The 26,638-nt window shown below is 42.4% G+C and overlaps 1 protein-coding gene across 1 annotated transcript in view; it reads right to left on the bottom strand.

The window, feature by feature from the left end:
* Window positions 1-26,638, bottom strand: part of SSBP4 (single stranded DNA binding protein 4) — a 483,828-nt gene that overhangs the window by 61,527 nt on the left and 395,663 nt on the right. Inside the window, exon 5 of the mRNA XM_077271935.1 lies at window positions 22,248-22,337. Within this exon, the coding sequence (XP_077128050.1) occupies window positions 22,248-22,337 (90 nt within the window). The remainder of the gene's footprint in view (window positions 1-22,247; window positions 22,338-26,638) is intronic.

Genomic DNA, 26,638 nt, shown 5'->3' on the forward strand with positions numbered 1-26,638 from the left:
GTTTGTTTTTTTTTACTTTTACGCTGGTAACCACGGTAAACATCGGGTTACTAAGCGCGGCCCTGCGCTTAGTAACCCGATGTTTACCCTGGTTACCCGGGGACTTCAGCATCGCTCCAGCGCCGTGATTGCAACGTGTGACCGCAGTCTACGACGCTGGAGCGATAATCATACGACGCTGCGACGTCACGAATCGTGCCGTCGTAGCGATCAAAATTGCACTGTGTGACAGTACCCTTACAGTATTAATTAATGAATAAATGAGTGAATTAGCATAAGTGTTAGCTTGGCTGCTGCTGCAGGATCTCTTGCAAAAACAAAGTTATAAACTGTAGAAAACTCAATAAAAATAGCATACCCTAAAGTTTGCTAGTATTTCTTTCCTAATAAGAAAAATATTTTGTCAAAATGTAATTTCTACAGAGACTTTTTTTTAGTTAAAATGATCTTTAAAGTATCAGTTTATTATTTTAGAAGGATTTCTCTTACATTTTAGCATTCCTATATACTGTTACTTTGTTAGACAATTTTAATTAGGTGTAACTGAGACTGATTCTTGCAGTAAGGCCTTTATCTAATCATTTTAAGAGAAAATTTAGATGTCCATGAATAACAATCACTTTTCAGAACATGGCACTAGGATTGGCCATGTCTCTCCTAACCTGCATTTGATAACCTCATAGGCATTTACGAGGATGTTGAATGTAGGTCAGTCGGTGCATTACAGTGCGGACATGGACCATTATTCCTATGTCTGAATTTGCCCCGTGTCTCAGCAGTGAATTTGAGGCCATATGACTAGTCAGTTACCTGTCACTATGTAGTGGATTCAGCTAAATGTCGTATTCCATATTAAAACATAATTCAATCTCAGGAAAACTACTGGTATTATTAAATTATAATTGTCACACAAGTAAAAATATCTTCATTATGTATATTTACAATTAAAGGTTAAAAAGCATCTGCAAACATCTTTGTGTGGACCGTTGTTCTTTGAGGAATCATTGTGCTTTATATACATAATGGTTAATCATAAATCAGAATGTTACACTGTTAACATTACATTAGCTCTTTGAGCTATTAAAATAAAACATGACCTTCAAAATGACCTTAATATGTTCCTCTAGACTAGTGGAGCTGTTGAAATCTAAAAAAAAAACCAAAAAACAATGCAGAACTGGGTGTAAGGCAATAAATTGATAACCTAGGATGTTCTGAATACAATGTAGTGTATTCACAGGTCAAAGAGAGAGAATTTGTAGAAACTGTGAATAGCAGAAGAGTAGAACAGATCCTTCTTGAAGAATACTGTGAGCCAGGTTCACAAAGAAAACAATTACAATGACTTTACAATTTCTCTATCAATATGACTATAATATCCGTATTTATGGGAACATGAAAGACAACCTTGGTCTTCTACAAGAATTACAACAAGGTAAATGTGACCCCCACTGTCTGTGTTAAAGCCACACCACCAACTCTAAACAGTCCTTGTTATATGAATGGCATCAAAGGAGGTGACAGCTCGACAGAATGGAGATGGTATTACCGTGAGGAGCACCAGGGAGCCCATTACTTGGGAGGATCATGTGGGATTATTTGAGTGATATTTCAATTTTTGCTCTACCTGTCCCTCGTGTGTCTCCCCATGAGTAATGATATCTGAATTGCAGCTATTTCTCGCCACTATTCCTGGCATTCACTCATTCAAGGGAAGGCTTTCAAAGAAAAGCGGCCTTTCTCCTGCTCCTATCTGCGTCCCTCTAACCCTACGGGAAGCAGGCGCCTGCCCATTTCAGCGTGATGGCTTTCACAGCAAAGAACTTCCAGCCTCTGATCTGCTTTGAAGCCAAGTCTGGTTAGCTGGGGCATGGCAGCTTAACTGGAGGGGAAGACACAGCACTTCAGTAACTTACAGTACATCTGTATATGCTGAGCAGGGAACGTCAGGGTTCAGGGTGTAGGGAAGGATGTAATGGGGAGGTCTCACATCTGGGACCCTTTCTATGCTCAATCTTCGCTCACCTTATCATTTATGTACATTTTGACTACTAACTGCTACTTTTTGCATTATTATTATTATTATTATTAATAATATAATTTATTGACCGCAACACTGGAAAACAAAAAGAGAATAAAACAAGTTAATGTATCCCTTCTTACTTTAGTCATGTTTAGTGTTGAGCAATACCGTCCGATACTTGAAAGTATCGGTATCGGAAAGTATCGGCCGATACCGGCAAAGTATCGGATCTAATCCGACACCGATACCCGATACCAATACAAGTCAATGGGACTCATGTATCGGACGGTATCCCTGATGGTTCCCAGGGTCTGAAGGAGAGGAAACTCTCCTTCAGGCCCTGGGAACCATATTAATGTGTAAAATAAAGAATTAAAATAAAAAATATTGCTATACTCACCTCTCCGATGCAGCCTGCACCTTACCGAGGGAACCGGCAGCGTTGTTTGCTCAAAATTCGCGCTTTAACTTCCTTACGTGACGTCCCGGCTTGTGATTGGTCGCGCGCCGCCCATGTGGCCGCGACGCGACCAATCACAGCAAGCCGTGACGTAATTTCAGGTCCTTCAGGATTTTAAAATGCGCGCGTCTCCTGCCTCCCGTGACGTCACGGCTTGTGATTGGTCGCGTCGCCCATGTGACCGCGACGCGACCAATCACAACGCCGGAACGTAATTTTAAAATACTGAAGGACCTAAAATTACGTCACGGCTTGCTGTGATTGGTCGCTTCGCGGCCACATGGGCGGCGCGCGACCAATCACAAGCCGGGACTTCACGTAAGGAAGTTAAAGCGCGAATTTTAAGCAAACAACGCTGCCGGTTCCCTCGGTAAGGTGCAGGCTGCGTCGGAGAGGTGAGTATAGCAATATTTTTTATTTTAATTCTTTCTTTTACACATTAATGTTGTTTCGATACCGATACCCGATACCACAAAAGTATCGGATCTCGGTATCGCAATTCCGATACCCGCAAGTATCGGCCGATACCCGATACTTGCGGTATCGGAATGCTCAACACTAGTCATGTTACCTACCTGACAACTACCAATACCAATTACCAATTCACTGTCATCAGACATATTAAAGCGTACTTGTTACAGGTGACATTTCTTTATAAGCTGTCCTGTGTATACTTGAGGAATAAAAATATTTCTAGCAATTCTATAACTTCCTGTATTTCTACCAGTTCTTCTCTGCAATGTCCATCTATTTTTTCAGTTGTCTCAGGAATAGTGGGTGGAGAATAGCTGCTATGATGCCTTTCATACACCACACACAGACATAAAGGATTCCTGTACTCCTGCCTCTATAAAAAAAAGAGTAAGTACCCCATAGCAAGGTATATGTTCATTTTGCTTGTATTTTAGGTTTTGTCTGTTTAATGGCCAGTCTGAACATGCTCCTATTTTGCATGCATACCAACTTCAGTTTTCAGTTTAGTTTCGGGTTCCTACATTTAGTGCAGGTAAGGGTGTGGTTTCCCTTTCTTTGAGCTGGCCATTATGTTCATGTAGCTTCCCATATGAGGAGTATCCATTTGGGACTCGGTCCTGCTCTGCCCTTATTCACACTGGCGTCCCTATGACACATGGTAAGATTATAATCCTAGAGGTTAGGACTATGCTGATTGTGGTACACTTTGACGCTGGTGGGATGGGCTTTACGCTTTTTTTTAAAATCAAAAACGGTGTTTACTAAGTACCCTATGTTATTTATATGCACCATTGCTTTTACTTATTTACTTACAGCAGGGTATATGTTCATTTTGTTTCTGTTTAATGGCCAGTGTGAACATGCTCCTATTTTGCATGCTCACTAACTTATACTTATATTGGTCAAGTCTCCTGCCTATACGTTGCACAAGTTCAGAAGTAGCATGGTAAAGGATGAGCAGGGTAGTGAGCAGGGTAGTGAATAGGGTAGTGAGCAGGGTAGTGAGCAGGGTAGTGAGCAGGGTAGTGAACAGGGTAGTCAGGAGAGTAGTCAGGAGGGTAGTGAAGAGGGTAGTGAGAAGGGTAGTGAGCAGGGTAGTGAGCAGGGTAGTGAAGAGGGTAGTGAGGAGGGTAGTGAGCAGGGTAGTGAGCAGGGTCATGAGGAGGGAAGTGAGGAGGGAAGTGAGGAGGGTAGTGAGCAGGGTAGTGAGCAGGGTAGTGAAGAGGGTAGTGAGGAGGGTAGTGAGCAGGGTAGTGAGGAGGGTAGTGAGCAGGGTCATGAGGAGGGAAGTGAGGAGGGAAGTGAGGAGGGTAGTGAGCAGGGTAGTGAGGAGGGTAGTGAGCAGGGTAGTGAGGAGGGAAGTGAGCAGGGAAGTGAGGAGGGTAGTGAGGAGGGTAGTGAGCAGGGTAGTGAGGAGGGTAGTGAGGAGAGTAGTGAAGAGAGTAGTGAGGAGAGTAGTGAGCAGGGTTCTGAGCAGGGTAGCTAAACAAAGCAGTGTAACCATAGTGAATCCAGCAGTAGGGTGATATAAAACAATTATTAGAACCAACAGCAGCACAGACTCTCTGCTCCTCTCTCTATCTCTGCTCAGTGGTGTGGTTGGGGTTATACAGAGCTCAGCATTCAGAGAACTGGTAGATCTGCAGCAGAGAAAACTGTGATTTTATCAAATCTTCAGCAAGCAGCTCAGTAAGTTATTCATTGCAGGAATTAGGGTTTTTACCCATACATGATGCTGTTCCCAGATGATATAGCAAAAGCCCGGTGACAGATTCCCTTTGAATGTGACATTTAAATGGAAAAATCCCAGTATGGGTTCTGTTCTGTCTGTCACTCATCAGCCTATAATACGATCATAAGGGTGCTCATTGGCAACAGGAAAATTCCTGAAGGGAACCATATTTTCACTATATACTACAATATTCTGGCATACGTTGATTAAAAAATAAAGTATAATGTAAAATATAAGGTTTTTAAGAAATATAACAAAAATAGGACAAAATATTTTTTTAATCACCTCACCCCATTTTCTCCAGTTAAAGAAATTAAAAGTATCCAAAAAGTATACAGTATTGCACATGTCTATAAAATGATGATCAAAATAGAAAATTATTTAACCAATAGACATTGAAAAGAAAATCAAAATGCCAGAATTTACATTTTTGGATTGTCGCATTTCCCCCCAAAACAGCAACAAAATCAGTAAAAATGGTATATGTACTCAAAAATGGTGCCATTAAAAATTAGAATATATGTATTATGGTCTCAGGAAATAGTGACACAAGCAGGGCCGTATTTAGAGTTTCTGCTGCCCTAGGCACTTTTCGTGCTGCCTCCCCCACTGGTGAGTATGGCTACGTTCACATTAGCGTTGTGCGGCGCAGCATCGGGCGCAGCCGCGGCGACGTATGCGTCATGCGCCCCTATATTTAACACGGGGGCGCATGGACATGCGTTGTCTTGTGTTTTGTGACGCATGCGTCATTTTGGCGCAACTGTCAGGGCGCAGAGGACGCTGCATGATGCAGTTTTTTCTGCGCCAAAAATCATGCAAAAAATGAACGCATGCGTCACAAAATGCTGCGTTGTGCATGCATTGTGCATTGCGTCGCCGATGCTGTGCCGCACGACGCAAATGTGAACGTAGCCTAATGCAGACACTGTCGGCAGTGACTTGGGCTACTTTCACATCAGCGATTTTTACCATTTGTGGCAGATCCGGCAGTTTTTCTGCATCTGCCACGTAACGCATCACTTACTGCAACACTGCGTTCGGTCTCTCATTCACTGTGGGACTTGCGGACATGTGTGGCACTTGCAGTTTTGCCACGATCCGGTAAATGCGGTACTTGCAGCAACAGAAAAAAAACGCTTCTAGCAGTGTTTTTTTGTCTCATCGTAAGTGTAAAACAGCAAGTGCTCCACATGTTCGCAAGTCCCATAGGGAATCACTAAGGGGTCCAAATCTATGTATATGCCCATGTAGCTCTTTCAAAGACAATTCCAGCAATATTTTTATTTTATTATTATACATATGCAAATGAGGGAGTAGATCTGTTACTCCAGCTCTATACCCCCTCAGTGCTGTATTATGTAGTATATAACACAGCCACGTAGTATATAGGAGCCACATAGTATATATAACAGCCACGTAGTATATAGCACAGCCCACGCATTATATAACACAGCCCACGTAATATATAGCACAGCCCACACAGTATATAACACAGCCCACGCAGTATATAGCACAGCCCACGCAGTATATAGCACAGCCCACGCACTATATAGCACAGCCCACGCACTATATAGCACAGCCCACGCAGTTTATAGCACAGCCCACGCAGTATATATCACTGCCCACGTAGTATATAACACTGCCCACGTAGTATATAACACAGCCCACGCAGTATATAACACAGCCCACGCAGTATATAACACAGCCCACGCAGTATATAACACAGCCCACGCAGTATATAACACAGCTCACGCAGTATATGACACAGCCCAGCCCACGCAGTATATACCACAGCCCACGCAGTATATAACACAGCCCATGCAGTGTATAACACAGCCCACGCAGTGTATAACACAGCCCACGTAGTATATAACACAGCCAGGCAGTATATAACACAGCCCACGCAGTATTTAACACAGCCCATGCAGTATTTAACACAGCCCACGTAGTATATAACACAGCCAGGCAGTATATAACACAGCCCACGTAGTATATAACACAGCCCACGCAGTATTTAACACAGCCCACGTAGAATATAACACAGCCCACGTAATATATAGCAGTATGGGCACCATATCCCTGTTAAAAAAAAGAATTAAAATAAAAAATAGTTATATACTCACCCTCCGGCGTCCACCGAAGCTGTCCCGATGCGCGCGATGCTGCCGCCAGCTTCCGTGCATCACTGGGAACGGAAGCTGGCAGCAGCATCGCGCGTATCAGTGGACGGCGGAAGGTAAGAATAGCACAATTTTTAATTTTTTTTAATTATTTTTAACATTATATCTTTTTACTATTGATGCTGCATAGGCAGCATCAATAGTAAAAAGTTGGTCCGGGATGGGGCGACACACTGGCACTGACAGCTCCGCACACACATACAGCTCCACACACATACAGCGCCGCACACACACACACATACAGCTCCACAAGCATACAGCGCCACACACACAGCTCTGCACAAACACACATACAGCTCCGCTGCCAGCACACACGCACATACAGCCCCACACACAGCTTTGCACGCACAGACACACACATACATACAGCTCTGCACACACACACACAAACACACACACACACAGCTCTGCACACCAGCACTGGCAATGTTTGCTACCAGGACCCAGATAGAGTGAGTGGGGGTGTATTATACCCCACCCCCACCACTCACTCTCTGGGTCCGTCTGCCGGGAGCAAAGATCAAACAGACATTAAACATTCAAGGGCTGCTGTGTTTGCACGGCTCCTCCAGCCTCAGGCACTACAGGCAGAGATGAGGCTGAGGAATGTGAGGGAAGGGGTGAGGACCGTGAGGTGAGTCACAGACAGCCGTGCAGCAGGCAGCGCGCGGGCAGGAGCAAGGAGGCTGATCATTGCAGAGACAGTACACTACTCACTGTGTATGTACTGCTCTACTGCGATTCCTCCAGGCAGGCAATGTGAGTCCAGGACCGGACCCAGGGTCGGGACACAGGGCGCGTGCCCCTCCACCTCAGCAGTCAGTCACATTCCGGCCGGGCACCAGTTAGGCTGTGAGCAGGGGGTCACTGTGTCTCAGCAGGGGGAGTAGGGAGAGTCCGCACCAGCACCACGTGTTCTGGCTGCCGCTCTGCCGCCCCCTGTCTTCAGGGATTGACGCGTCGCACAGGACTGGTATTAAAAAAAAAAAAAAAAAAAAAAGAGAAAAAAAAAAAACTTGCTCAGGTGCTGCCCCCCCGCCTGTCCCCGCCCTAGGCACGTGCCCTCAAGTGCCTAGTGGCAAATATGGCCCTGGACACAAGCCTACTGATGTTTTAGTCACCAGTCTTGGTAAAGAGTGCGCTGGAGAAAGATGGGACAATTTCATTAAAGTGTGTGTTGTGTCTCAAGGAATTTTGTGTGTCTTGTACCCATCGTGCGCCACTGAAAAAAAGTACTCCAGTCAGGGAATTACATTTATTCAGGTACTCCGGATTTTTCTCACACTTAATACACTTTCTTGGGAAACTTACACTTTGAAAAAAACATTGAGTCCTGCTGAGGTCAGAAACTGATATGAATGAATATACTGGGGCTATAAAGTAATGGGAAATTAATAGAAATAAATCATGCAGTAAAAATAAATAGTTTGTAAATTTTTTTTTTACTGCGCCATGGTATTTAATTACCATACTTTATCTAATACAAAACCTGCTTTTCTCAACTATAGACAGGCATGCTTTGTGAAGGTAATGGAGAAACTGGAACAAGACTTGGGAGAACAATGCAGGTAGATACTAAAATATGTTAGTTTATTACACTGTATAAGAAGTTAGATATTACATTTAGCAACACAAGGTAGGTTATTACAATCCACATTTTTAAAGAAATCTATTGTCTCTGATTTTTCCCTCACATTTCTGCCAATATAACCAGTTAATTTCTTTAGTTCAAAGACACTTGTCAACATTAGAGGCAGATCCATTTATTCCTGTAAGTTGTAAGGTTGGACCATAATGGATTGGACATGTTTTTAAGTGTATCTATCCTACAAATTGAGTTTTTGGGAATTTGGAAGTCAAGACTTTGATTTTTTCCTGAATAATGTGTGCTGACAGGGCTCATTGCATTGCCTAAAAAGGCCTTTCCATAAATGGGTGTACTTGGTCTGTCTGCAACAATGTTTAGGTAGATAGTTGGTGTCAATGTAACATCCACATTGATGCCAGCCTCAAGTTGCCTCTGTTGACTAGCCTTCTTTCCATAGTGTATGCTAGTGAGATCTTTGCCCCCAGTTAACCACTGCATGAGGACATATTTGATCACATGATGTACAAAAAAAGACATGGTTCACCAGATCAGGGCACCATCTTCCACTGGTCAATGGCTTAACATGAGCACTCTAAGAGTTCTAGGTAGTCCCATACCCAGTAACGTACAATGCACTGTGTGACATTTTTTTCTTTCTCAGCTAGCATTTACTTTTTTAGCATTTTGATCTACAGTAACTCTACTACAGAATCAGATAAGAAGGAATAGCTTTCACTACCTGTGCACATCAATCAGTCAAAGCTGCCCATGATCCTGTTTCCAGTTGCCCGTATTGTCTTCCCTAGGCCACTTTTACTGAGTACTAATCACTAGAGCAGGGCTCCCCAACCTGTAGCTCGGGAGCCACATGTGGCTCGCAGCCCCATGAATTGTGGTTCTTGACTGTCTGCCAGCTTGATGCATTAGGTCCAGGTCTAGCAAACAGGTATGAAAAGCACATCTCAAAATGGTGAATTTTGTGAGTAGCCCTGCACAGAATTGCAGATCTGGATGCAAATTTACTTAGGGGTTTAGAGATGTTTTAGGTAGGCTGGAGGTTTGTACTGCCTGTTAGAGGAGGTGCTCAAAGCTGGATGTGACAGTGTGTTGGGAGAATACTGAATGGAGGTATTGTGGGAACCCCTGGATCTCAGTGTACTTCTCTGGAGTGATTTCTGTGGAAAAGCTTTGGATATCATTATACCTGTAATGGGGGCTTTGGTTGACACTACTTTGAAGGGGGTGGGAGCTGGATGTGGCTCGCGACCCTCTCTCTAAGCTGAATGTGGTTCGCAAGGTCAGAAAGGTTGGGGACCACTGCACTAGAGGAACACCCACAAGACCTGCTGATTTAAAGATGCTCTGACCCAGTTGTTTAGTTAGACGCAGTTGACCACATTTTTGGGTCCACCTGAAAAAGGCAGACACTACCAAAAGTGATGACAGACAACACACAAAGTGTCTCCGTCTGCTTCATATAAGTCAATGGCCCCATCAACAACTTTGCTTGAATCTTGTTTTCCAGTGCTTTAGAAAAAAAGCTCATCCACTGACACGTGGCAAAAATGTGATGTGAACCTGGCCTTATTAAAACTTTGCCCTTGTCAAGTCAGCCAGACATTGTCCACTTTTCCTGCTTTCAATACATTGATTGCAAGAACTCACTACTTGCTGTCTCAAATGTCAAACACATTTATGAGCCTCATTGTCACAAGATTGTCAGTTATTCACTATTCTTATGTATTTAATGCATCTTTCCATAGAGATCAATAGCTCCAAGTTTCTTTTAGGCTTGATTGGCCGAGTACATACAGTTCCATATGCCTATGTCCATGGTTCTAGGCTGTGCCCACCTATTTCTACACATTGTGAATCATAATTCACCTGACCACCTTATTTTTCTTCGGAGAACCTCAAGCAAGAAAGCAGTATTTCCTGGACATCTCGGAGTTTCAAGCATTGTCTGAGTCCCCTTCAAGCACACCCAATAAACCACAGTTTCCCAGGGCCAGCCCTCATTTTTCCTCCTTGCTGCTTCAGAAGCTGGTAACAATTAAAGAGATTTTTTTGTGCCGAGGGAGAGAGAAGAAATAAAAAAGGGAGAGAGAGAAATCTGAGGGAATACTAAGAACAACCAACCCCCCTCTCCATCTTCCGCAGCTGAGATTTATGGCCAGCTGCACCGCTGAGTCGAGATGGAAAAAAAATAAGCTGGAAGAAGAGGCCCAGGTACTCGTAGAGGGGGAATATACCAGAATGCTCACACATATGTATACATCAATACCGCATATATCATAATGAGCCTGAATTATTATATTAGCTCATTGCTCGCAGTATTTATTATGTTCAGCGCCATTACATTAAGTATGGCTTCATGTGCTAATATCCATGTATCACACTGGTAGCAAAAGTGTTGTAGTGTTTTTATTGTCTGACTCTGTACATGTCCCCACTTAATTGTAAAGTGCTGTGGAAAATTTTAGCGCTATATAAATAAAATGTATTATTATATTATTCCTCCTCCCTCCATAGAACTTTACCAGCACCAACTGCCATCTCCTGTCTCAGTAATGTGAGAACTGAACACAGAACCTACCCATGAAATGATAGTGAGAGATCAGTCCAAGAAAAGGAAGAAGCGGATTTCTCTGATAAGATATATTACTGTACTATTGATTTATGAAATAAAGATTAAACGGATGGTTATGCTTTAAGCAAATAATAATAAACTCTGTGGCCAGATTTTGGGGGCATGGTGACAGGCAAAGCAAGCTTTGTCCCCACCAAACAGACACAAGACCCTCTCCAATTTGAGAACATAAATGAATCAGACCATGGTATGGTGACGGCTCTGTGCCATCTATAGGTCTCAGCATTATGTTCTTGCAATAATCCAGGGTTGAAAAGAGAAAGAAGAACCAAGAAGAGCAATTGTCTAGTAATTCTGAGGCTTAAATACTGTACTGAAATACTGATGTAGGGATTGTAAAATTAGCGTGTAACCTCTCGCTGCACTCATTAACCCCTCCACTGTGTAATGGCAAGAAGATACAAAGCAACGCAGCAGAGAAGAGACAGCAGAGACTCTTCCCTATCTCCAAGCCTACTGTCCCCGTGCTTGTGAAGCTCCGACAAGCACCGTCTGATAATCCTGTTTGGAGAGGTCTCCCGCTCGCTGATATATACCCTTTGGGATACAAGAGGGCTTAGCACTGCTTGATTTAGACTACATGGCCAGTGTTTAAATGCTTCACTTGCTGAGGGAAAAAATACCCAGCTTAATACAGCTGTCTTGAATCCTGTCAAACAGCATTTGAGCAATGTGAGTGCGTACACGGGAATAGGATGGGAACGGAGAAGGCACGGTCTAATGTATGAAATGTAAAGGCAAAGATTCCAAAATCACAATGTTACACTTCGATCAGATAAATTAATATATTTCTACTTACTACAGTGGCTTGCAAAAGTATTCACCCCTTTGGCTTCTTACCTATTTTGTTACATTACAACCTGTGTCTAAATATTTTTGCATGTGATGCATCAGCACTACATAGTCTGTTTGCTTCACAATACAAAGAAAACCAAATGTTCACAGTTGGAGGCATGTTGTTTACATGAACTGATGCAAATCCTCAAAAAAAAGCGAAATTCCAGGTTGTGAGGAAGCAAAACACAGAAAAGGCCAAGGAGGGGGTGAATACTTTCGGAAGACTCTGTATATGAGGCTTTTTAACTGATATTCTTCGTTATTGGGCAGAAGATGCACAGAGCTGCTTGGAGGTTGTGGCGAGCCATTACAAGCTTGCGTTCAGGCTCGGACTGGCTCACAGGGGAGCAGGGGAATGCTCTGGTGGGCCTCTGTGCAGGAGTGAGCCTCCAACATGAGCAGAACTTGGCACAGTACACATTTAATGCACTATTTGCAGAAAAAGGAAGCATAGAGCATCTCATTTAATTAACAAACTACCCATTTTATTATACTAAGGAAGCATTTGCTGATATTACAAAAAAGAATGACAGCAAAAGGCATAGTATCCTACTTCTCCAGCCAATGATATCTGCATGTGGCTGAAGAATGAGCTCCCATAACCAATGTTACTGGTGAGCCCTTGGTACCCCAGCCTGACATTGCTTGTGTTTATAGTAAAGTAACACTTCAACCCCTTAAGTACGGCCGATACGCATAAAAACGGCGGCTGCTAAGGGTTCTTATTCTCTCATACCAGTTTTAACTCGGCAACTGGAAATAAGGTAATAGCTCCCCCGGAGTCCAAAAATCTCTAGGGTCTCAGCTACTGGGGGAGGTTGAGACCCTGGAAACCACAATCAGGCCCAGTTTTTACTGTCCCTGATTGTCGTAATTAATTAATAACGGCGATCACGTAAAAAAAATCTGGTGTAAAAATAATTTCTATCTCATGTGACTTGATCTAACATGTCAGAGGAGAGAGAAATGATGGCCACAGGCCCCCACGGTACCTTAGTACCGGATCCGAGATCCCCCCAGCCTCCCACCTCCTTCTCCTGATGCAAAATGGCAGGTGCATGCTCTGTGCACCCACCGAGATCTGCCTGCCTGCACTCAGCAACCGCAAGGATTTTTCCTATTGGTTGCTGACTTTTGATCACTGTGATAGATCCTATTACAGTGATCAAAAGCCCAATGATTAGTATATGGGACAACATTTGGGCTGTGCCTCGCTGTGCATCCCTTTGATCACCCTCCATGTGTCAACCTCCTAGTCAGATTAAAGTTTTTATTTTTTTATTTTATACGTTTTATTTCTTTCATTCTTTGCTGTTAGGCTTAGGGTTAGGATTTTTCAAGAGTTACAAAAAAAATGATGATATGACAACATATTCAATATGACGACCTAATGTTATCAAATTCTGTGCAGTACCTGTAGGTTCAAAATGCTCACTATACCACTGGATAAAGTGCTTGAGGGGTTTTAGTTTCAAAAATGGGGTCACTTGGGGGGGGGCTTCTGCTGTTTAGGCACCTTAGGGGCCCTGCAAATGCTACATGTTGACCACAATCTCTTTCAGCTAATTTGTGTTCCAAAATTTAAATGTTGCTCCTTCAGCTCTGAGCCCTGCTGTTTGTCCAAACAGAACTTTTTGACAACATGTGGGGTATCGCTGTGCTTGTAAGAAAGTGGGCAACAAACTCTGGGGTCCACTTTTTGGTGTTACCTCTTGCAAAAGTGAAAAAATTGGGGCTAAATCAACATTTTAGAGGCAATTGTTTTTTTTTTAATTCCACTGTGCATTAATTCCTGTAAAGCACCTGAATGGTTAAAAAAATCCTGACAACAGTTCTGAAATTTGAGGGGTGCGGTTTTTAAAATGGTATCACTTTTGGGGAGTTTCCAATATATAGGCTCCTTAAAGTCTATTGAGATCTTAATAGGACCCTAAAGAAACAGATCTTGTAAATTTGTTGAAAAAAATGTGAAATTGCTGCTAAACTTTAAACCCCTCTAACATCCTAACAAAATAAAATGACATTTGAAAAATGATGCAGATGTCAAGTAGACATGTGGGAATCTTATTTATTATTTTGTACAGCATGATTAACTGGTTTAAGGATATAAAGATTGAAAGCTTGAAAATTGTGATTTTTTTTCAAAATTTTCATCAAAATTGTGATATTTTCACAAAGAAACGCAAGTCATATAAAACAAATTTTACCACCATGATGAAGTACAAAATGTCACAGAAAAACAGTCTCAGAATCAGTGGGATACGAAGAAGCGTTCCAGAGCTATAACCTCATAAAGGGACAGTGGTCAGAATGGTAACATTTGGCCTGGTCTAGAAGGTCAAAATTAGCTTGGTCACTAAGGGGTTAAGGAATGGTTTACAGTGTATACTGGTTCTCACAATACATACAGAGAAATCTGTGAAGAGGGCAAATTATGGGCGCTCTAACATGGGTGGTATTTGGGTATTGACATGGATTAGGGCATTCTTACTCACAGACAGTTATGCCTGAGGCCAAACAAGTAAATGATAGAATTACAGACAGTGAAGCAATGCTTGGCTTGTGTCAATTAAAGTACTAAATTGTTAGAAATTTTAACCGAAGCTGATGCAGTAATTTTCCTAGACCATGTTCTCTAACCATGTGCATATCTAGCTTAAAGAGGACATGTCAACACTTTTAAGCTGTCAGTTTATTAAACACTTACATTCCTCTTTAAAGGGAATCTGTCACCACATTTGACCTATCTGACCCATTAATATGGGCATACAGGTTACAGACTGCTGAGGGGAGTGATGCCTGTATGTCTCATATCAGATACCTTATTGTGGAGAATTCATCTGTTATCACTTTATATAAATGACATCTTCCAGGCTCTGGGGTGGACGCTGCCTGGAGATAACTCTGCCTCCAGAGATTATTATATAGAAGAGGGAGTTACCAGTGTGATGGCCGCTCTCTGCTCTCCTGATCTCACTGCAGAGCTGTGTGATTATACCTGACACATCTGCACGTTCCTCTCGACTTCCAGCTCATATGCAGATGGGGTGTGATATTGTTACACTACAGCAGAGCTGAGAGAGCTGCAAAAATGTGCTTATAAGAAGACAAAGTTAATTTCTCCTGTTCTGTGTTACAGGTCTCATACTGGTAACTCCCCCTTTTTTGTCAAATAATTTCTGGAGGCAGAGTTATTTTACAGAAAAAAAATTGAACAGCTCATTTACATATAAGAAAAATGGATTTCTCTAGAATAAGACATCGGATTGCAGATATCAAGATACTATTTTATTCCGCTTCGTATGACCTGAGTGCCCATATAGACAACTCTACTGACAGATTTCCTTTAAATAAAATCTCTGGAGAATTATTTTTTATATACCTCTGTGTTATATCAATCCTCTGTGATTCCTCCAAGAAATGTAAGAATAAATTGACAGAATGCTACCATTCCTCTTGGTAAAAGGATGTACACACAGTATACCGATTGGACAGTAACAAATGACCAACGGTAGTGCTCAGTTGTTGTTATTTGTCAAATTTTAGATGGAATAACAGAGGAGTAGCACCAGAATAGTCTTTTTTTTACACTGTGAATATCATGTAAAAAAGATTACTAAAACAGACTTGACAGGAAGCGAAAACTCACTTTAGTATCTCCCATTTGTCAGTCTAACAAAGCCCCTTATTAAAGGTGGTGGATTTAGTTTCCATAGGGAAAACCTGGTGACAGGTTCCCTTTAAGTTCAATATCAGAGAAGCATATAGTTTACTAATAACTAGACCATGCCAAGTATGAGTGTAGTCATTTGCCACCTGCCATCCTGTCTCCTGCTAATCACATTTTATCATTGATAGCTTGTGCATAGTCGCCATCAACAGCACTCCACCAATCTGTTTAGTAGAGTCCACCTCCCCTGAATATAAAAAAAACCTTTTATAATACTCCGGTCCAGTCCGGTGGAAGTCACTGGTCTGTGCTCGGCACCTCCTCTGTCTCCGCAATTGCTGTCCTCTTTGCCTTGTCTTTTTCATCATCCAGTCTGTTCATATCTCGCGCCCATTCTGACTTAGATTTTCAAAGTAGCTACACCAGTCTCAACAAGTCTAAGATCTCAGTTTAATCTGCTTTAAGCTTTAAAATTTGGTTGTAAATCAAGAAATTATATGGTAACAATTCTAGAGTTCATTTTCCTTAAAGGGTTTATGCAGGATTTATGGGGCTAAAAAGTTATCATTAGGTAATTGCTAACTGCCTGCCTGTTCTGCCGTGTTACGATCTCTCCTGGTGGCAATCCTCCTACTTCCTGTGATATCACATCACCAGAGCAGCTCCTTCTCTTCCACTCTGTAGATGGGGCGTTACTGCCAATGTCATCTTTGATTGACAGCCAGTTCAGCCTAACACAGCAGGGAGATAGCTGTCAATCAGCATAACAGCAGCAGTGACTCCCAGTCAACAGAGCAGAGTGGAAGAGAAGGAATTGCTTTGTCGACAAGACATCACAGGAAGTAGGAGAACCGCTGCCAGGAACGGTCTAGGACGAGAGAACGTCGCTCAGTAGATCAAGCAGACATTTAGCAACAACCTGCCAATAAGTGCTTAGCCACATAGAAAGATAAATAAATAGTTTGTGGCTCATTTAAATAATTAGAATGTTGGCATAACCCTGTTCGGGTGCCCATACGTGATGTAAATGTGGGGCAGTAATGTGTTTCCTGGTTAAACTGCACTCAGTTTTTAACTATTTTTTTTTGCCATGCAACAAGTTCAGGTGAAGCATATTTCTAATGTCTATACCCTCACACATAACTCATCTACTACTAGGAGAATACAAGAAACTTTAAGATATGTGCACACCGATTTTTAAGTTGAATTCCGTATGGAACCCACCTGAAAAAGTGTTAAAAAATGACAAAAAATAATTAACATATGCACTGTAATACTAAAACGACACGGCTGAGCGCAGGTTTGTCACTTCCTATAACTGCTCCAAGCTTCGAAAGCCATGAAACTTTTTTTAGAGTGTTTTGCATGTATAACTCTTTGAGATACATCTGGTCCTGCTCCACCAATCTCCTCATCTTAGTCAATGTAAAGGGTAATTCTGCCTATATACTATACTATATATACTATCATCAGCATGGTATTGAGGAATGTCAGAAGAATAAATAATACAGGGTAAGGTCCAACGGACAGAGAGTGAAGGTACTTTAGTGGTCGCAGGATCGGTTTGTTAGGCCAGCTATGCACATTAGGTGGCTGTTGGCCAAATGATGCTGTGGCCGATCGTTCGGCAGGCAGCCCTCTTTGCTGGCTCTCCGATACACAGGAGTGCTTGTTTGGGTGAGCGTGCCTATATTTTCTATGAGAAAGCCTTCCTTATCTCCGAGAGAATATAGCAACCGTCAGCCTGAAATCAGACATGCCCAATTGACATCTCCCTTTCTGACCAGTTGTTTGACCTTAGACTGTCGGCCAGACCCGCCAATATCGTTGCGCTCGGCCGACAATAGTCCAATGTGTATGAGGGCCTTCAGGCACTGAGAGTTTAGATAACTTCTAAGAATACTAAGCAAATGTTGTGACTAGTATAAGATGAGACACATTCACAGAGTATAATACTTGTTTTGCAATTTAAATATCATCTTTTATCACACGAGGTAAGGCAAAAAGGTTAATATGCATTTTGTCCCGCCTGCCAGGTCTACTCTGCTCACTTTCTTCTAGGAAAGTGGCAATCTGGAACCATACTTACTGCTGGTTGTGCAGGAAATAACAGGAGGCAGACGTTCCAAGCAGAGACCGCTTCACTTTATCGATTGTTGGCACACAGGCTTATCCAGCAGCCAGAGAGTCTACATGAAGATAAGCTCGCTGGATGTTTTGGAAAGGCTTTGCTTTCCATGAACTATGCGGTAAACAAGCAAAGGGTTAGTGGCACCTGTCCATTGAGTGTTAATAGACTGTGCATGGAAGGGAAACCGGAATCCCCAGAGTGAACCCATCCATTACGACACAAAGGCAATAATCCTCTTTGATTAAATGCCATAAGAATACAGCGTACCTCTGTCTTTATTTGTTTCTAGCCACTACTATTACATTTTTAGAAACATTTTGTAGGTATAAAGGTCTGGACAGTGACTTTTTTTTTTACATAGTCTACTTTTCCTGTACACAAAACAAAGAAGTGGTAATCCATCTTGTATCAGTATTTACTTGTAATGTCACTGCTATATATTAGGAAGGTAAGAATGCATTTGGAAAATACTTTAGGCAGAAATAATGTAACAATGCAAATTGCCATTTCATTAACGGGGATAAATGCATTTTAAAGACTTCAGCAATTTGCTCAAATATTCTTTAAGTGGAAGGCAGTGCTTGTTATTTTTGGCCTTCGCTGTATTGTGACGTACTGATGTTTCTGCTCTATGTTGTTTGTTAGGTAGACATAACCTGTAGGTGGGGAAGATGGTAGAGTATTGATTGCCTCCATATTTATTGCACCATTGTCATCAGAGCTGATTCTAATTTTTCTGCCGCCTGAGGCAAAAATTTAAATGGTGCTTCCACATGTCCCCTCAAAAAAAAAATCATTAATAAAAAAATCAACACAAAAGAAGAAATCTAAAATTATGCTTCTGAAACTTCAAAGTTTTTTTTCTAAATGACCAAATCCTTACAGTGTTTGATAAGTCTGCAGTCAGGATTCCCCTCTATTTCCAGCTTCAGTGGGTCATCAAGCGACTTCTCATATGTGATTTGTTAATTTGAGGTCACATGACAACAAGATTCTCATCCACTTCTCTCAATAGAATTTTGAGTGATACAGATGAGAGTCTAGCCAGCACATGACCATTAATATACACATCAGAACAGAGGATATCTGTCTGGGCATGTTATGCAACAGCACAGGAACAATACAAGAGGCTCTTTTTCACCTGTCAGGGCAGAACAAAATGTGCCTGTTTTTTGTAGACTGTATTTAATTGACTTTGAAAAGTCAAAATTGTTAAAAGTCTTACAGAGGGATGCCACGCTGTTAAAATTGGGGTGTAATCACAGAAAGTTTAGTTGCAAATAGTCAACACGGTCTAAAAACATGTTATTAAAAAAAGCTGCCAAAGATTTAAGAAGAATCAAATGTGAAGCCACCAGGAGCCCATTATCCTCCAGTCCTGTCATATTCCAGAACTGTAACCTCCCTGGAGTGGTCAGAAGTACAAGGTGTTCAGTGCTCAGAGACATGGCCGAGGCCATGAAGGCTGAAACCCGACTACCATTGAACAAGACACAGAAGGTGAAACGTCAAGACTAGGCCAAGTAATATTGTGGACTACCCATGGTGTAGTGGGCACCTAATTTGTAATTTTACTTTTAAGATTCTTTTCTTTTTTTTGTAATTTTACTTTTAAGATTCTTTTCTATGCATTTTGGAACAAGTATGCTTCTTCTCAGAGAAAACTGCCCTACGTGGATATATGCTTACTTTGTTTTGTGATTTGCTTTGATGGACTTTAAGTGGCTTTAAACTTGAATCTCCACTTTAAATTGGATAAAATAATGAGGATTGATTGTGTGATATGCAAATATGAGCTCCATAATTGCCATATGCAAGTAAAGGTCCCGTCACACATAGCGAGATCGCTGCTGAGTCACAAGTTTTGTGACGCAACAGCGACCTCAGTAGCGATCTCGCTATGTGTGACACGTACCAGCGATCAGGCCCCTGCTGCGAGATCGCTGGTCGTGTCGGAATGGCCTGGGCCGTTTTTTGATCGTTGAGGTCCCGCTGACATCGCTGAATCGGTGTGTGTGACAGCGATCCAGCGATGTCTTCACTGGTAACCAGGGTAAACATCGGGTTACTAAGCGCAGGGCCGCACTTAGTAACCCGATGTTTACCCTGGTTACCAGCGTAAATGTAAAAAAAAACAAACAGTACATACTCACCATCTGATGTCCGTCAGGTCCCTTGCCGTCTGCTTCCTGCTCTGACTGAGATCCGGCCGTACAGTGAGAGCAGAGCGCAGCAGTGACGTCACCGCTGCGCTCTGCTCTCACTGTACGGCTGCACTCAGTCAGAGCAGGAAGCAGACGGCAAGGGACCTGACGGACATCAGATGGTGAGTATGTACTGTTTGTTTTTTTTTGGTAACCAGGGTAAACATCGGGTTACTAAGTGCGGCCCTGCGCTTAGTAACCCGATGTTTACCCTGGTTACCCGGGTGCTGCAGGGGGACTTCGGCATCGTTGAAGACAGTTTCAACTATGCCGAAGTCGTTCCCCTGATCGTTGGTCGCTGGAGAGAGCTGTCTGTGTGACAGCTCCCCAGCGACAAAACAGCGACGCTGCATCGATCAGCATCGTTGTCTGTATCGCTGCAGCGTCGCTGTGTGTGATGGGGCCTTAATACTAACATAATAAATCTATACTGGCACAGAAGTGTTGATGATACAAAGATAATTAAGAGACTAGCCTCTTGGCTAGCTAGTACATTACCAGGAAAGCATGTACACTAAATGTGCCAATCAGGTTACATTGACCATTGAGAGGTCACAAGAGTGACCATTTGGCTTCCTTTGCATCAGAATAGATCAGTAGACTGCACAATTGCCATTACATACTCTCCTGGCTATTGAATAGACAGGATCCTGTAGAAAAATTATACCATAATAGTCTAAGGGTACTGTCACACCGTGCAATTTTCGTCGCTACGACGGCACGATCCATGACGTCGCAGCGTCGTATGAGTATCGCTCCAGCGTCGTAGACTGCGGTCACACTTTGCAATCACGGCGCTGGAGCGATGCCGAGGTTCGCTGGTAACCAGGGTAAACATCGGGTTACTAAGCGCAGGGCCGCGCTTAGTAACCCGATGTTTACCGTGGTTACCAGCGTAAAAGTAAAAAAAGACAAACCGTACATACTCACCATGTGATGTCCGTCAGGTCCCTTGCAGTCTGCTTCCTGCTCTGACTGAGTGCAGCCGTACAGTGAGAGCAGAGCGCAGCGGTGATCACCGCTGTGATCTGCTCTCACTTTCCGGCCGGCGCTCACAGTCAGAGCGGGAAGCAGACTGCAAGGGACCTGACGGACATCACATGGTGAGTATGTTCGGTTTTTTTTTTTTTACTTTTACGCTGGTAACCACGGTAAACATCGGGTTACTAAGCGCGGCCCTGCGCTTAGTAACCCGATGTTTACCCTGGTTACCAGCGAACGCATCGCTGGATCGCTGTCACACACAACGATCCAGCGATGACAGCGGGAGATCCAGCGACGAAAGAAAGTTTCAAACGATCTGCTACGACGTACGATTCTCAGCAGGGTCCCTGATCGCTGCTGCGTGTCAGACACTGCGAGATCGTAACGATATCGCTAGAACGTCACGAATCGTACCGTCGTAGCGATCGTAATTGCACTGTGTGACAGTACCCTAAGAGTTCCAGTGCTACTGAATGTCATCCATCACATGCAACTGAATGATTAATCTGTTAAAATGATGCTATAATAACCTATGGATGACATGATACCATGCATTAACAACCATCGGCAATGTATGACTAAATATGTCAACCACTTGAGCCATAGGATACTATTATTGTGTGTGGCTATATGGAGCATGCTAAGAAGCTGAGTTCACTCCATGGTGGGCACTGGCTAGCTCTGATCACTACTGTTTAACCCCTTAAACACTGTCACGTTTCCGGTGGCATGCCTTCCCCCTTCCCATAATTAGGGGGGAGGTTAGGTTACTATGATAGTCAGAAGCCTAATGAAGGTCATTGCTACTCCTGTAAGCCCAGCTACAGGCTGGACTTCATAGCAGACCATCATCTTCACTCTATTCTGCAGTAATGTAGTATTACAGAATATAGGACAAGTGATCAAACAATTTCAAGTTAATTTCCCGTGAGGAAATTAAAAAATAATAAAAAATAAGTTTTTTAAAAACATTGAAAAATATTAAGGTTTTGATACCCCCTTTTCCAACTTTGAGAATAAAGAAATGAAAAAAATATTTGACATATTTAGTATTGCCACATCTGTAATAGTTTGATATATCAAAATATTTATTAACTCGTACAATACACACTGTAAAAAGAAGAAAAAATTGAAATACAGAAATGCTGTTTTTGATTACCACACATCCCTAAAAACATCATATAAACCCCCAAATGGTATCAATACAATATCAGCTTGCCATGCAAAAAAACCCAAACAAACCCTAATAATTCAATCGAGAAATAAAATGTTATGGATCTTAAGCTTTTTAGTAGAGAAAAATGCTTTTACCTGAAAGAATCCTGGGGGCATGGGTCCTCCTGGCATTCCATCATTCGGAGGCATGTTGCCCATCACAGGACTAGGAGCAGCAGCTGCACTCTGTGGAAAACGGAAAAATAAACTGGCATCAAAATAATGACTCTTCCCAAGTGAAGTCGGATATACAGTTGGTTACTTGCCTGTACACTTCTGACTGTTTTAACACTGAAAACTAGGATGTGATAAAATAAGAGGAGACTCTATAGCACAACAGAATGGAGCCCCTTAAGTCTTCTGGACTGGAGGAGCTGATGTTCAGATACCACACTACTTCCATCCTATCTTTTGCAGGGAAAAAAATTGAAATAATTCATAGCCTGCTTCCCTTTTATGCAGCAAGGATAGACTCAACCTGAGCTGGGCCACCCTACTGGAGCCCAACCAGATGCCACTGTGGTTCATATGCCTTGGACCTGATGGCAGGGGGCATTCATGGAATAGGAGGGGGATTACACTTTTCATTGTTGCCGTTAGTATTATTAGCACATTGTTTATGTGTAATGACTACTGGGCGGTAATACTACTAATGGCCTGATTCATCATTTGCATATTTTTGCTTTGTTACTTCTCCTTTATAATAATAATAATAATAATCTTTATTTATATAGCGCCAACAGTTTAACAGTTTCAAACACAACGGTCATAAGTAACAACGTTAAAGCAAAATAAGACGGCCCTGCTCGTGAGAGCTTACAATCTACAATGAGGTGGGGGAGATACAAAGCACAGGTGTGTATTTACAATGATGTATTTACAATGATGGTCCAGCCATCTTCAGGGGGTGGGGGTAGATGGAGATAGTGAATGGGCTACACACACAAACATAAAATGACTTCGATTAGGGAACGTGATAGGCCGCTCTGAACAAATGGGTTTTGAGCGAGTGCCTAAAACTAATCAAATTGTGGATGGTAATATCTTGGGGTAGAGCATTCCAGAGGATTGGCTCAGCACAGGAGAAGTCTTGGAGTCAGGAGTGGGAGGTACGGATTAGTGCAGAGGTTAGTCGAAAGTCATTTGCTGAGCGCAGTGGTCGGTTAGGCTGATAGACAGAAATGAGGGAGGAGATGTAAGGGGGTGCCGTACTGTGGAGAGCTTTGTGGGTGAGAACAAGTACTTTGAATTGTATCCTGGAATGAATAGGCAGCCAGTGTAATGACTGGCGAAGAACAGACGCGTCCGAGTAACGATTAACTAGATGGACAACCCTGGCTGCTGCATTAAGGATAGACTGGAGAGGGGAAAGTCAAGTAAGGGGGAGGCCAGTTAATAGAGCATTGCAGTAGTCCAGGCGGGAGTGGATCAGGGCGACAGTGAGGGTTCTTGTTGTTTCCATGGTGAGAAAAGGGCGGATTCTAGAGATGTTCTTTAGGTGTAAGTGGCACGAGCGGGCAAGAGATTGTATATGGGAGGTGAAGGAGAGATCGGAGTCAAACATATCACCCAGACAGCGTGCCTGCTGCCAGAGTGTTATTATGGTGCCACCCACGGAGAGGGAAATGTCAGATTTAGGGAGGTTAGTAGATGGCGGGAGCAGAACAAGTTCAGTTTTGGAGAGGTTGAGTTTCAGATAGAGAGCGGACATGATGTTGAAGACTGCAGACAGACAGTCAGTGGCGCTCAGTAGTACAGTGGGGGTAAGGTCCGGGGATGACATGTATAGTTGTGTGTCATCAGCATAAAGATGGTACTGAAAGCCAAATCTGCTGATGGTCTGTCCAATTGGGGCCATGTAAAGGGAGAAGAGACAGGGGCCAAGGACTGAGCCCTGAGGTACCCCGACAGTGAGAGGAAGAGGAGATGAAGTGGAGGCAGAGAACAGAACACTGAAGGAACGGTCAGAAAGATAGGAGGAAAACCAGGAGAGAGCAGTGTCCTTAATGCCTAGTGACTGGAGCCTAGAGAGTAGGAGAGGGTGGTCAACAGTGTCGAAAGCTGCAGAAAGGTCGAGAAGAATGAGCAGAGAGTGGTCACCGTTACATTTTGCTGTCAGAATGTCATTGGTCAAATTGTCTTGTGCTATTCATTGACATTTTTTGGCGCCAAATGAAGTTGATGCAAAATAAAAAATGCTCTTAATTTTTTTCTCTAACTTTTTTTTTTTAAAGTTTTTAGCAGGAAAAAGTTGCACTCTCCACGTAAAATTTACACAAATCCAGAAATACATAAAATCACTCAAGGGACTGGAATGCATGTATGCAAAAATATTGTGACTTTTAAAAAGTTGGAATTGATGCATCAGCTGAAAACATGTGAACACCCAAACCCATCTCACAACGACGAACATAAAAAAGTGAGTGCGTAAAATAGGCTTTAAAAAATGCACTAATTAAAATAAAGCACAAATTGAAAAACAACAAAAATAGACCAAAAAGGACTTGCACAAGTTAGGCTTATCCTTGGGTACAATTTCAAGATACCTAAAGGTGCCTCATTCATCTGTACAAACAATTATACGCAAGTCCAAACAAGATGGGAATGTCCAGCCATCATACCGCTTAGGAAGGAGACGGGTTCTGTGTCCCAGAGATGAACGTGCTTTTGTCAGACATGTGCATATCAACCCAAGGACAAAAGCAAAAGACCTTGTTAAGATGATAGCGGAAGCTGGAAAAATTGTGTCAATATCTGCAGTGAAACGAGTACTGTATCAACATGGGCTGAAAGGCCACTCTGCTAGTAAGAAACCATCACTCCAAAAGAAACATAAAAAAGCCAGATTAAAGTTTGCAAATGCACACAAGAACAAATACCTTAATTTTTGGAGACATGTGGTTTGATGAAACTAAAATTTTACTTTTTGGGCATAATGACCATTGCTCTGTTTGGAAGATAAAGTGAGAAGTATGGAAGTCTAAGAACACCATCCCAACTGTGAAACACGGGGGTGGCAGCATCATGCTGTGAGGTTGTTTTGCTGCAGGAGGGACTGGTGCACTTCACAAAATAGATGGCATCATGAGAAAGACTATATGGCAATACAGAAGACATCAGCCAAGAAGTTAAAGCTTGGGCGGAAATGGATCTTCCAAATGGACAATGACCTGAAGCATGCTGCCAAAACGATAACAACGTGGCTTAAGCATAACAAAGTCAATGTTTTGGAGTGGCCATCATAAAGCCCTGATCTCAATCCTATTGAAAATTGATGGGCAAAGCTGAAAAGGCAGGTGCGAACAAAGCGACCTACAAACCTGGATCGGTTATACCAGTTTTGTCAGGAAGAATGGGCTCAAATTCCGACAAACTACTGTGAGAAGCTTGTGGAAGGATATCTCAAACGTTTGACCCAAGTAATTTAGGTTAAGGGCAATGATACCAAATACTAGTGAAATGTATGTAAACTTTTGACTTTTCAGTAATAAAAATGCCTTAAGACTCTCTCTCTCATTATTCTGGCATTTGTCAAATATTAATAAATGTTATGGTAATCCTAATTGACCTAAAATGGGAAAGGTTTATTCTGATTTCATGTCAGATATTGAGAAAAACATGCATATGTGTCTATTTATATAGTGTATGTAAACTTCTGGTTTCAGCTGAATATATATACACACATATATAGGTAAAGAAAATACACTCCGCTATGTGGGTATATACCGTAGATATCATAGTGAGGTATCTTACTATTTTTGTAAATGTGTCACTATTTCTGCAGACTATAAGTGCCACAATAACCATGTTTTCTAGGCTGAATTCTTCTTTGGCTTATTGGCTCCCTGGCACCTGCTGCTCCTCCTCACAGACTGACAATCATCATAAGCGTCTCTCACGTAATAGCTTTACATCAGGCATTCTAAGTTACACATTCAGGTAATTGAAGGGTTACAGCACAGCGAGACAGGATATTTTATTTAAGCATATCTTTCAGCTGAAGACATCCTCTCCAGGGGAAACCGTTTGGCACGATCCTAACTGCTGAAGGGCGGAAGTGTTTAACCAAAGTTGTGTCTTGTTACTATGACAACAACCGACTTCCAACCGTTTATCAAACTTGGCACAAAAGTCACATTCCCTGAACAGCAAGTCCTGTCATTTAAGACTGTGCACTTCCCTCAATGTGAAAGCTGCAAGTCTCAGAAGTGGGCAGGTCACGTGGCATATGGCTTTCTTACAGACTACTTTGTACAACACTCCTTTCCCAGATTATTAATCCATTGTAAACAAGACACAGAGCAAAATCTGTGTCTGGGCCTCTAATTGTCCTTCGCAATGGCCTTCTGCAGCATCTATACATGAAGACCATCTACATAACAGAAGAAGACTGGATCCTCTGTAACACTGGCAGGTGACACAAGGATGATGGACATTTGCTGTTGTCACCTAATGAATGCCTGGACTACATGCAAAAAGCACACAAA

Source organism: Ranitomeya variabilis, chromosome 1, assembly GCF_051348905.1.
Source record: "Ranitomeya variabilis isolate aRanVar5 chromosome 1, aRanVar5.hap1, whole genome shotgun sequence".
In the NCBI taxonomy this organism is placed as follows: domain Eukaryota; kingdom Metazoa; phylum Chordata; class Amphibia; order Anura; family Dendrobatidae; genus Ranitomeya; species Ranitomeya variabilis.